At 58.7% G+C, this 11,598-nt stretch overlaps 1 protein-coding gene across 4 annotated transcripts; it reads right to left on the bottom strand.

Moving 5' to 3' along the window:
• On the bottom strand, positions 268 to 9,823 carry MBD3 (methyl-CpG binding domain protein 3). Of its 4 annotated transcripts, none has more exons than XM_003122994.4 (7): positions 9,595 to 9,823; positions 5,208 to 5,367; positions 4,564 to 4,701; positions 3,585 to 3,675; positions 3,162 to 3,339; positions 1,797 to 2,000; positions 268 to 1,625 (listed from the first exon to the last, which is right to left on the bottom strand). In XM_003122994.4, exons 1-6 carry the CDS (start codon positions 9,606 to 9,608, stop codon positions 1,802 to 1,804), a joined length of 780 nt encoding a protein of 259 aa, XP_003123042.2. In that variant the 5' UTR covers positions 9,609 to 9,823; the 3' UTR covers positions 268 to 1,625; positions 1,797 to 1,801. The 4 variants fall into 4 exon arrangements, with proteins under 4 accessions (XP_003123042.2, XP_013850297.2, XP_003354028.2 ...); XM_013994843.2 differs by having other exon boundaries at positions 1,797 to 2,039; positions 9,595 to 9,809; XM_003353980.3 differs by having other exon boundaries at positions 9,499 to 9,793.

Below are 11,598 nucleotides of genomic sequence, written 5' to 3'. Positions count from 1 at the left end.
AGGCAGAAGGGCCGCTGGGGGTTGGGGACAGAAAGCCCCACACAGGAGTGTAAGAAGGGGTCTGGGCACCAAGGCCCTGACCAGCTATGGATGGGGACAGGAGCACTGGGGGTCCAGGAAGGTGAGAAGCTGGGGGCAGCGGCTGTGTGGCTGCCCACTGCTCCCTCCTGTCCCAGCCTAGGACAGGATAATGAACTTCAGCCAGGGAGGCTCCTATCACTTTGACACAAACTCTGGGATGTGGATAAACCAAAGTCCAGACCACACTTGCCCAACACGCTTTATTCGATGCCAACCAGAGGAGCCTCATGTGGCCCCACCCAGTTTTCCCTCAGTGCCGCAGCCTCAGCAGAGGGGTCTTCCTGGCCCCTGGCATTGGTACTGCAGCCTCTGTGGGGCAGAGTTCACGGTCCTTAGGGTTTTGTGCTTTGACTTGGAAGGATGTGGTCAGCCCAACCTCCGGGCCAGAGCCCTGGCTGGGACCAGGCAGCGAGCCACTGCCCTGAGGGCCTCCCACTGTCACCATCATCCCTGCCCAGCAAGCCCTCCACAGCACAGCTCAGAGTGGCCAAACGGGCAGTGACCTGGGCCCCCTGTCAGTCACAGCTGCAGACAGGGCAGGGCTGAGACAAGGCTGGCTGGCTGTGGGGTGCCACTGGCCCATGGTTCACATCTCTAGCTGAGGGAGGGGAGCTGGCCGGGGTCCACTCAAAGCAGTGGAAGCCGCCCTGGCCAAGGGCACTCCGGCTGCAGGAGGTAAGTAGCAGGACTCTGATGGCCTCTAAACCCGATGCTTGGCCGAGGCTGCTGCCTGGGCCCAAGTGTGAAACATGCCTCAGGAGGGACGCGGGAGGGATAGGAGGCATGAGGCCCCACCCTGCCAGGTGAGTGTCACTGTCCCTGCTGAAGGCTGCCTCAGAGCCTGGCCTGGTGGGCCCAGCTTTGAGTAGTTCTCCATCCATGGCACCGACTGTCAGGCAGTTGGACAGACAGCAAGGCCATCCTCCAGCTGTGCCCCCGGGGGCGCCAAGGCCGGAGTTCCTGTCCACATGAGGCCAACACAGAGGGTGGAGCAGCTACGGGGACATCCGGCCTCATTTGTCCCATGGATTTATTGAAGGAACCATCTGCTTCAGGTGTGCCCTGCCCCACCAGTGGGCACAGGGGAGCCTTCCCGCACCCCTTGTGGAAGAGCTGATGGGGACCCTGAACGTGACTTCTCGCTTGCACAGGTCCGGAGGCAAGACTGTTCCAAAATGTTTCTCCAGCCCCATGGGGAGCTCTACAGGCTGCCCGGTGGCAGTTGTCCTGTGTGAGGAGCCCAGGACAGTGGCCGCAGGGACCAGCTGGTCTACGTCCAGAGTGAGCGATGACCCCACCGAAGGGCCTGCTGCAGACAGCCCTGGAGCGACTCGCAGTGATGGCCCCAGGCTCATGAGACAAGAGCAAATGTGGCAAGTATGACGGGCAAGGGCCATCCTCCAGCCGTGCCCCCGAGACCTGGGGGAGGGGACACACCTGGACAGGGTGAGGAGAAGCCACCTTCCTCCTGGCTGGGCTGGGCCACCAAGCCTGGTCCCAGTGTGGCAAGGGCTGAGTCCGAAGGTGGCCTGGCAGGCAGGCCTCTGTGGGACAGGAAGAGCACACCATCAGCTCGTTCTCCATGGAGACAGGAACTCTTGGGGACGTGCCAGCCCAGCACTGCTGCCACTGCCCAGAGGCAGGTTCCATGGACCGCCCCCCCATCCTGCAGTCACGGCTGGAGTGCATGATATGGCCTGGGGTCCACCTGGCACCTGCTCTAGACGTGCTCCATCTCCTGGTCCTGGTCAGGCTCCTCCTCCTCGTCGTCGTCCTCATCCTCGTCCTCCTCGTCGGCACCCACCTTGTCCAGAGGGGCCTCGCCGTCCCGGGCCAGCTCCTCCACATGGGCCAGCATGTCGGCCATCAGCGCCTCCTCCAGCCGCTTGCGAACTTGCTGCACCAGCTCTTCCTGCTTCCTGGGGACACACGGACCTGCTGGCCAGGGAACATCCCGCCTCGGGGCAGACCAGGAAGGACGTGCAGAAGTACATGGGACAGCTACCCTGGAACCTGTCTCCCTTCCCGATCTGGTGCGGCCTCTGGATGGGGTACCCACCCCGTCCTCAGACAGACACAGACCCTGGCCCTCCCCCCTGTGTTTATATCACCCCCTCCCCAGCACCTGCAGGTCCCCCCCGTCCCCTCCCTGCTGCCTTCAGACACACCTTCACGACGTGGACCCAACTGACTGTTGCTGGCCAGTCCCTCCCGCCAACACCGTGGGGGTGCCCCCCTCTCCACACAGCTGCCGGCCATAGGCCCCCTCTTCAAGCAGGACCAAGGGCACTGCCTGACCCGTGACATGGCTTCTCAAGTCAATGACCTTCTCTCTCTACAAGTTCTGCTCAGCAGTAGACTTGCACGTACTTTTCTGAAAGTTGTGTTCTTTCCTTACACTTTCACACCTGCCCTTCCCCTTGGGAGGAGCTGCCCGCGACATACACAAGGGGCTGTGGTATCTTCATTTCTCATGGGCACAGGGCTCCCCTCACACCACCTGGCTTGAGCTCTAGTCCCAAAACCACCTCCCCGATACTGCAAGAGCAGCTCCTGTGGCTTCTAGCACCTCAAGACCCTGCCTCCTCTTGAACTCAGCTGTGCTCCGTGGTTTCCAAGCCAAACAAGGATGTGCGTCCTTCTGCCTCATCCTCCTGGGTGTTTCTGACCCAGAGCAGGTTCCAGCCATCTTCTGGGAGGCCTTCCCAGATGGCTCCTCCTGCACCCAGACACCACCCACAGGGCTCTGGCCAAGGGCTGGCCCAGCACTCAGGGCCTGAGACATCCCGCCTCTCCTCCCCCACCCAGCCTGTTCCCAACTTCCCCACCCCCAACCCCCCTGCAAGCACCCAGAGGCCTCAGGTGCCAAGGGCAGGGGTGGGGTGCACCCTCGTGCGGCCGGGCACAGGGGAGCCCTGTCCTATACTGAGAAGGCAGCCCCCACTAGCGCCTGCCTGATGGAATAATCAAGTCTTGCTGCAAAGGCAGCCCCTGACACTCCCCTGCTCTGCGCCTGCCCCGGCCACATCAGTGTCACACCCAGCGCAGCAGAGGGTGGGGAGACATGGGGCAGGCGCTACCTGATGTCCTCGTCCGTCACCATGAAGGCCTTGCAAAGTGGCTGGGCCGTGTTGAGCCACACCCCGGGGTTCTTTTCCACGGCGGCCGAGAGCTGCCCAGTGATGGGCATGGTGCTGGTGTGCAGGGCACTGGCGATGGCCGAGAGCAGTGTCTCGTCTGTGCAGCCAGGACCCACGCCTGCAGGGCACAGGAGGACACTCACTGCCGGAACCAGCCTTGTTCCCCTGGGTCTCAACTGTGTCCCCAAACCTCCCTTTACAACAGCCTGCAGTTGCCGTTCCAGTCCACCCCCACTGGCCGAGCTGCAGTTGGCCCTGCCCGTGCCTCCATGGTAAGGTGCACCCTGACTGGCCCTGGCTGGAGGGAACAAGGCCCACCCTGGGTTACCAGCGGCCATTTACCAGGCTGTAGGGCTGGGTTACCTTGCAAGCCTTTGGGGAGGTCCATGGTCTTCACCAGCTCCTCTGCGATGTCGAAGGCGTTCAGACCACTCAGCTTCTTCTCCCAGAACAGCTGCCGCCACAGACAGATGTTAGGACAACAGGACAGCCAGGCTGTCCAACCCCACAAAGTGACCCCGGGTAGCACAGTGGTCTCAGCGTGATCTCTGACCTCCCCCAAAACTTGTCGGGTGGCTTGGGCACCTGACTGGGAGAGGAGGAAGTTATGGGACCCAGGAGGGGCCACTCCAGAGACATCAGACTTGCGTTGGACAGTGTTTCCCCTCACTCTGAACTTGGGAGTTTAGAGGTCCAACCTGCACCCTGGGCCCAGTGACTAGGGGCCCCAGGTGAACAGACTCAGCTGGCCTTGCCATGGCCTGAGCGTGGTCCATGGGCACTGCCTGGTACTGATAGGGGACCCAGAAGCCCCCAAGGGTACAACAAACTCGCACCTTCTGCTTCACCTTGAGACCTTAGGGAGAGCACCCTAACGGGAGTGGTTCTGAACCTGGACAAGAAGACACACGGGTCTCCCAACTGCTACCTGGAAGGCCACCACCCAAATGGCACTATGGCCAGCGGCGATGACAGGGGCCCCTGGGATCTGCGGGGCCCCGAGTGTGTCCCCTGATGCCAACCGCAGCCTCCTGCTGGCCCAGCCCCCACACCCACTGTTTACTAGGCGCTGTAAATACACATGAAAATGCCTGCATAGTGTAACTCTCAGTTTTTGAAAAACAGGTCAGAAAATTGCTTTCATAGGATCTTATTTAACACAACTCTCCTTGACCTACTCGAGAATGGTAGGTCCGAGGTGGCCCCCGTGCCCCCGTGTGGGCTGGCTCTGCTTCCTGCAGCCCTGGGGGACCTGGAGCCTGAGGACCGACCAAGCTGTGGCACCCGCCTGACTCGAGCTGGGCCTCCTGCCGTGACCACTAGGGCGTGTGTGAGGGCTCACCTGCCGGGGCTGCTCCACGGCCTTCTGGGGGTCACTCTTCACCTTGTTGCTGGGGTGGTTGGTGATTTTGGTCACTGGCTGCTTGAAGATGGATGCCGTCTGCCTGACCGGGAGGGCTGTGTTCAAGTCAGGCTTGCCCTGTAGAGACATGTATGGGCAGGGTCCTCAGCCGGCCTCCAGTTAGCAAGTAGGCTGTGTCCTCCTGAGCTCTGGGGGACAGGCCCTGGGTCACCCACGGATCTGGGGGCAATGCCAAATCGAGGTTCAGACCACTCCTGTGGTGGGGCTACAAAGGGAGCTTGGAACATACACCTGCCCTCTTGCCTTGTTCTCTGAGGAGCACGGGCCTGGAGGCACTCCGGCCAGGTCTGCTCTGTAGCCAGGGCATGCCGGACAAAGCCCCTCAAACTCAAGAGATGCCCACCAGAGACCAGTAGATCAAGTGTGGACAATAGCTGCCTCCTAGGGCCTGGGAGGTGGGCCTGCAGTGGTTCCTGGGGACAGACGGTGCCTGGTTTCCTACCTTCTTTCTGCTTTTCTGTGGCTGCCAAAGTTTTCCTCAACGAGGAGCTATACCTTTAAGCCAAGAGGAGGCTCTCCCCACACGTGGGTCTCAGAGAGTGGCCCAGGCCCTCGGGGCTCACCTTGACCTGGCTGGGGGAGTCGTACCGCACCCTCTGCCGGCTCTTGTTCATTTTGCTCATCAGCATCTTGCCCGTCCGGAAATCAAAGGTGCTCAGGTCCATGGAGCCACCCAGGTACCGTGCCAGCTGGGGCTTGCTCCGGAATTTCTTCCCGCTTGGGCTGCGGACAGAGAGGGGTCAGCAGTGGCCAAGATGTGCTGGGCCAACCTCCACCCTCTCCCCAACATGGCAGGGCCCTGGGGCTGGGCTGTAAAAGCTCATGCTAAGTCTTGGGGCCAGGACCCCAAACAGCTGCCCAGGCCTGACCTGTCAGGAAAGCTTGAAACCAGGCGCTGTAAACCTGGCTGTGAAGCTCTGCAATCCTACTTGCCGCGTGGACCAGCACAGGCAACTCTCCTTTCGAGGAAAAGTTGCCATGCATGCTCAGAGAGCAAGCTTATACTGGGAGTGACTGGCCCTGGGCCCAGCAAATCTTCACACTGATGGCTGGGCTGGGGAGGGCACAGCACTTTGGAAGACAGCCTAGCAGGTCCTCAAACGGTTAAATAGCAAGTCCACCCCTAAGCATCCGAGAGAAATCAAAATACACAGGCACGTAAAAACTTACACCCAATTATTCACAGCATGGTGACTCACAATAGGCAGAGTGAAAACAGGCTACATGTCCCTCCACACACGGGAGCATCATTCAGCCGTAAAAAGGAGAAAAGCACTGACATTTGCTACCAAGGGGACCGACCCTGAGACCATGATGCTCAGTGAGAGAAGTAGACACAGGACACAATGTGTGAGCCTATGGATGAGAAATATCCAGAAGAGACACATCCAAGGACAGGAGGGCAAAGGGAACTGGGAGGGATGCTGACTGGCACAGGGCTGACACCTTGGGTGATGAGACCACCCTGGAACTAGAGGGTGGAGGTGGCTGTACAATGGGGTGAACATCCCAACAGCTACTGAGTTGGACAGAGATTGAAATGGAATGGGAATTCTCAAATTTTAATTGTGTTTCTTTCTTTGTTTGTTTGTTTAGGGCCACACCTGTATCATATGGAAATTCCCAGGCTAGGGGCTGAATTGGAACTACAGCTGCCCACCTATACCAGTCACAGCAATGCTGGCTCCTTAACCCACTGAGTGAGGCCAGAGACTAAACCCCCAACTTCATGGATAGTAGTTAGGTTCTAAATCAACAGAGCCACAATGGGAATTCCTTATCTCTCAAAATTTTTTTTTTTTTTTTTTTTTGGTTTTATGGCCGCACCCGTGGCATATAGTTCCCAGGCTAGGGGTGAATCAGAGCTACAGCTGCTGGCCTACGCCACAGCCACAGCAATGTGGGATCCAAGCTGTGTCTGCAACCCACACCACAGCTCAGGGCAATGCGGGATCTCCAACCCACTGAGAGAGGCCAGGGATCAAACCCGCAACCTCATGGTTCCTAGTTGGATTCATTTCCACTGTGCCATGACAGGAACTCCCTTATCTTTCAATTTTAAAAATAGATTTTACAGATCTGTATAGACAAAAGATGTCCCTGATACTTTATCTAAGGAAAGAAAAATCTTCTGGATTTAGTAAAACCACACATATAGAACAAGCACTGTGACCTTTCTATGAACACAGACCAACCTGGGAGAGCAGAAAGGCAGCCAGAAGCTGGAAAGAGGGCAGCTCTGGGCTGAGTCGGGACCCCTGAAGCACTGGAGCCGTTAGAACCTGCTGGGCTGGTACCTGGCAGGCCAAGAACATGGAAGCCAGTGCCTAGCATGGACACAAGGCTGAAGGAGGTATAGTAAGTGTGGTATCGCCAAAGTGAGACCCAAACAGCAATCTGCAGCTGGTTACAGCATCCTGCTGAGCACCTTCTGCTCTCCTAAGCAGATTTCTGCCTTTGAAAGTCCTATTCCACACATCCAAAAAATGACTACCCCAGTCAAGGCACTAACTTCCCAAGAGCCCTTAACTTTTGCCTGATAGACACTGTCAGGCAATGAGGCTGCTTCATTCAGTGGCCCCCTCCCCACCTCCTGGTGCCAAGTCAGAGGGCTCTGTGGGGACACCTCCATAGGATGGTCTGTGAGGTCACCCTACCTTACCTGCCTGTATGACAATCTTGCAAAGAGCATCCTTGCTCCCTCCCACTCTCTGGACCAGAAAAATCACAGGTTCCACATCCCTAGGGGCAGGGCTAGGATCCAAAGATAGGGCTGTCCCACTCAGGGCCCCTGAGATCTGCCTTCCCTCTGCATTAAGAGAACCAAGAAAATCCCTGTGCTCCTGCCCAGTTGCCTGACTCAGCAGTGGCTCCAGCAGGTGGTGGGAAGGCCAAGGACCCACATTCCAGAAAACACCACAGGTTCCCTATCACATACTCCCCAGATCACCTACCTGCCAGGGCTGGGAGAGCAATGGACCTGTCGCAACCACCCCCCTATAGGCCCTCACCTCCCACTGGACTGAGATCCATCCTGTCCAGCCTCAGTCTGAAGCTCTTCCTACCACCAGACCCCAGTGCTCAGGACAGGGCCTTGCAGTGGGATCCCACTGGCTAAGGCCCTGAGAGGCTCTAGCAGGCGGGGACGAGAAGTGGGTGATGATGGTCTGGGGCCCTCTAGCCATGCTGGCCTTGGTTCAGTGTCCAATCCTCTGCACAGGCTGTCTGCACTCCCTGGACCACTCTTCCCAGCTCCTTGGCCAGGGCTCAGCTCTGTGTCACTTCCTCAGACAAGCACTCCCTGACTGGCCCTCGCTCAAGCAGGCATCCGCATCATCTGTCCCTCACAGATCCTGCATCTCTGTGTACGTCATCACATGTAACTTCGAAAGGAATGGGGTGATGGCTGGGGCACCAGCTGTCACCCAGGAGGGGAGGGCCTGGGTCTCACTCCCAGAAAAAAGACTGGGACAGGCCCCCAGCAGGTGCTGAAAAGACATCCATTAAATTAACAAAGGACTAGAAGCTGAGACTTGCCTTGGTTTTTAGATCTAAAAGGAAGTGAGCAACAAACATGATCGGAATTAAATGAGCAGGTGGGTCCTGGCCTGAGGCCTCTTCACAGACTACCAAACTACAGCACTGTAGAACTACAGGACTACAGAAGTAGGATTCAGGTTTTCTAAAGAGCCAGCAATGGAGTGATCTCACAGTGGCAGTAAAGGGGGACACACATACACCTCTAAGAAATGCTTAATTCCACCATCTCATGCCTGAAGTTATGGGATCCCAGCCAAATACGGCTCACACTGGGGGATGTCAGTCTTGTTTCCCCTTTCAGAAACTAGAACCTGAACTTGTTCTGAACAAGGTGCCATCACATCCTTACTTACTCCCCTCCAAAAGGGGTTAGCAAGGCCAGGACCTGCTGCACAACCCCATCACTGGGCAGGCATTCAACACGTGGCAGGTGTCCTGCCTGCCTTCCTTTCTCCAGAGTCCTGAAGCAAAGGGGAGTGAGCCATCAAAGCTGGCTCAGACACAAAACCATCTTCCACCAGTCAGGAGAAAAAAAAGGAAGAAGGCAAACAGCAGGTGGCCGACGGTCTGGGGCTGGGTTTCCAGTCGCCTACTAATTGTTTGTGGAGAAGGATCCTTGTCACTTTTCCAAAGCCAAGGGCAGCCCCCCTTTCAATTTGGGTGAGAAGAGCCCACAAATCTCATATCCCCCATCTGGCGGCTGGAGGGGCCAAAACCCAAGGGGGGCGCTGATCTTGAAACGCACCCAAGGATGGGGGAGGGGTGGCTCTTAAAAGACATGCTGTGGAGTTTAGGCCACCCTGGGAAGGGCTCAGGAAACTGCATCTAAGTTAGCCCTCTCCCTAGACCTCCAGGTCGAACGCTGCTCCCCGAACCCCTGGCTCGCCACCCGCCTCGGTGTGCACACCGCCCCTGGAGCGCCCCACGCGGATCAAAGGGACAGCCCAGCCCCCACCCCCGCCTCCCAGCGGCGTCTGGCCCGGGCCAGGGGGCCCCTCGCCCAGCCGGCCGCTTCCCCGCGGCGGCCAAACAAAGGCCGCCAGCAGCCGGGGACCTGTCCCAGAGCCATGCGGCCATGCTGCGAGAGCACGCACACGAGCAGGGGCCCTGGCGGGCACGCACGCGCACTGGGCTCGGCCCCGGCGGGCACGCACGCGCATGGGGCCAGGCGCCTGCCGCGCGCCAGCACGCACGCACGCACGCACAACGCACGCGCGGGGCCCAGGCCGCGGCCCGGGTCGGGGCACCCAGGCCGCCGCAGAGGCCGCTGGGAGGCGCCCGTTGGGGCCCTGCCCGGCCGGCACGTTCATTCACCTATAGTAAAAGACATCCCTGTGGCCGGCCGACAGCCCCGACCTTCTGGGCACTTCTTCCCTCTCCCAGCCCTGCGGGAGCGCCGGGCACTCCCACCTCTTCCGCTCCATCGCGCCCGCCTCCTCGGCTCGCCGCCGTCGCTGCCCGGACCCCCGCGCACTGCCGCCGTCTCAGCTGCCTCCACCGATGCCGCCGCCACTTGCCGCGGCTGTTCCGGCCCTCAGGCCCCCACCCTCCGCCCCCAGCCGGGCGCGCGCCGGCTTTGCCGCCCTCTCGGCCCCCTCCCCGCGCTCGCCAGCCCCCGCTCGGGGGGCCCGCTCCGCCCACCCGCCCGCGCGCGGGGCCCCGTGCTGCGCAGGCGCCGCCCCGCCTGCGACCGCCGGCTCCGCCCTATGGCAGCGGCGCCAATCATAGTGCGGCCTGTAGGCGGGGCCTGCGGCGGCGCGAGGCTTGTCCGTCTCGCGCCTGCGCCCTGGGCTGCCCTCGAGCAGCGCGCTGTCACAGCGGGGTTAGCAGTTACAAGCCACAGTCTCTCTTCTGCGACCCTCCTTTCCTCCACAGCTCCGCTTGTCTCCGAGGATCCCCTTCCAGGGCTGGACCGCCACCCCTCCACCCTGGCAACTACGTCTTGGGGGCCTTATCGGTGATCACCCACCTCCACATTCCAAGACCCACCGAACGCTTCAGCGACACCTTAGGATCCAGAAATCAGTACTCCTTTCTCCTCGCCTCCACTTTAGTCTAGCCGCCTTCAGTCTCCTGGGGGTCCAATATCTTCCTTGGGAATCTCCCGCCCCCTTTGTGTCCCCTCCTCCTTCCTCAGTCCCTCCTCTGGCTGCGCTTCTACCCCTGGGCGGAGTTCGGCCGGCCCAGACCCGGTGATAAAAAGATTGCTGAGTGGCCGCAGCTGTGGCCAGTGGCATCTAGTCCCTGGGTGAGTGAGGAAGCGCGGGTGGGAAGGTGCCACCAAGGGAAGCTGGAGCTCTACTGCTGGTCTCTTCCCAGCCCTGAGCCCCTGCGTTCTTTGCTCGAGTTGGTGTAAAACGGAAGCCCATGGCAGGCAGGGGTAACTTGTTTGTTTTAAAGTTCTCAGGTAAGTGCAACTTCTTAATTCTCAATTCCTTACATCCTTTAATCTTTTGGGTTTCTCAAGGGGTAGCTGGGCTGCGGTCTCACAGATAAAGGGCAAAGTGGCCAGACAAGCACCTTGGACTTTGGGTGGTCACCATATGACAAAGCTGGTTTGGGGCACTGGATTCCTGTGTGCAGAGTTCAGGCTCAAACCCAGGCTTCCAGGACCCTGGCCTCCCATGGAGGGCAGTGCTGGTAACTTTTTTATTTATTTATTAAAAAAATTTTTTTTTGCTTTTTAGGGCTGCACCTGTGGCATATGGATGTTCTCAGGCTAGGGGCGAATCAGAGCTGCAGCTGCCAGCCTACGTCACAGCAACACAAGATCTGAGCTGCTTTTACGACCTACACCACAGCTCGTGGCAATGCTGGATCGTGAACCCACTGAGCGAGGCCAGGGATGGAACCTGCAACCCCATGGACACTATTTGGGTTCATTACAGCTGAGCCACAACGGGAATTCCATCGTGCTGGTAACTGTGGTATGTGTTTTCTTCCACACTCCCCCCACCCCCAACCCTGCCCCTCTGTTGCATGCAGAAGTTCCCTGGCCAGGTTTCAGACCCAAGCCGCATTAGTGACAATGCTGGATCCTTAAGCCAGTGAGCCACTGGGGAACTCACCCTTCCTTCCTTCTTCCATACCCATGGCATATGGAACTTCCCTGGCTAGGGATCGAGTCCAAGCCGCATCCGTTGGAGATGCTCCAGGTTGGAGATTGAACTGGCAACACCACAGAGACAAGCTGGATTGTTAACCCACTGTGCCACAGCAGAAACTCCCTATTTCTTAATTTAAAAATCACAGCTACACACACACACACAAAAGAGAGAACTTGAATTACTGGGTCACATGATGATCCTGTCTTTCACTTTTTTTTTTTTTTGCTTTTTAGGGTCACACCAGCAGCATATGGAGGTTCCCAGGCAAGGGTTGAATGGGAGCTATAGCTGCTGGCCTACATCACAG

The sequence above is a fragment of the Sus scrofa genome, chromosome 2 (assembly GCF_000003025.6).
Source record: "Sus scrofa isolate TJ Tabasco breed Duroc chromosome 2, Sscrofa11.1, whole genome shotgun sequence".
Lineage (NCBI taxonomy): Eukaryota > Metazoa > Chordata > Mammalia > Artiodactyla > Suidae > Sus > Sus scrofa.
This window is presented reverse-complemented; position numbering and strand designations above follow the sequence as displayed.

What these genes read in the sequence shown, in the direction of transcription:
- MBD3 (XM_013994842.2), bottom strand. Translation starts at nt 9,608, where the DNA reads ATGGAGCGGAAGAGGTGGGAGTGCCCGGCGCTCCCGCAGGGCTGGGAG. An exon ending in AGGGATGTCTTTTACTATAG is followed by an intron (nt 5,368 to 9,498) that starts GTGAATGAACGT and finishes CTCTGTCCGCAG; the next exon opens with CCCAAGCGGGAAGAAATTCC. An exon ending in GTGACGGACGAGGACATCAG is followed by an intron (nt 2,040 to 3,161) that starts GTAGCGCCTGCC and finishes GTCTGCCCCGAG; the next exon opens with GCGGGATGTTCCCTGGCCAG.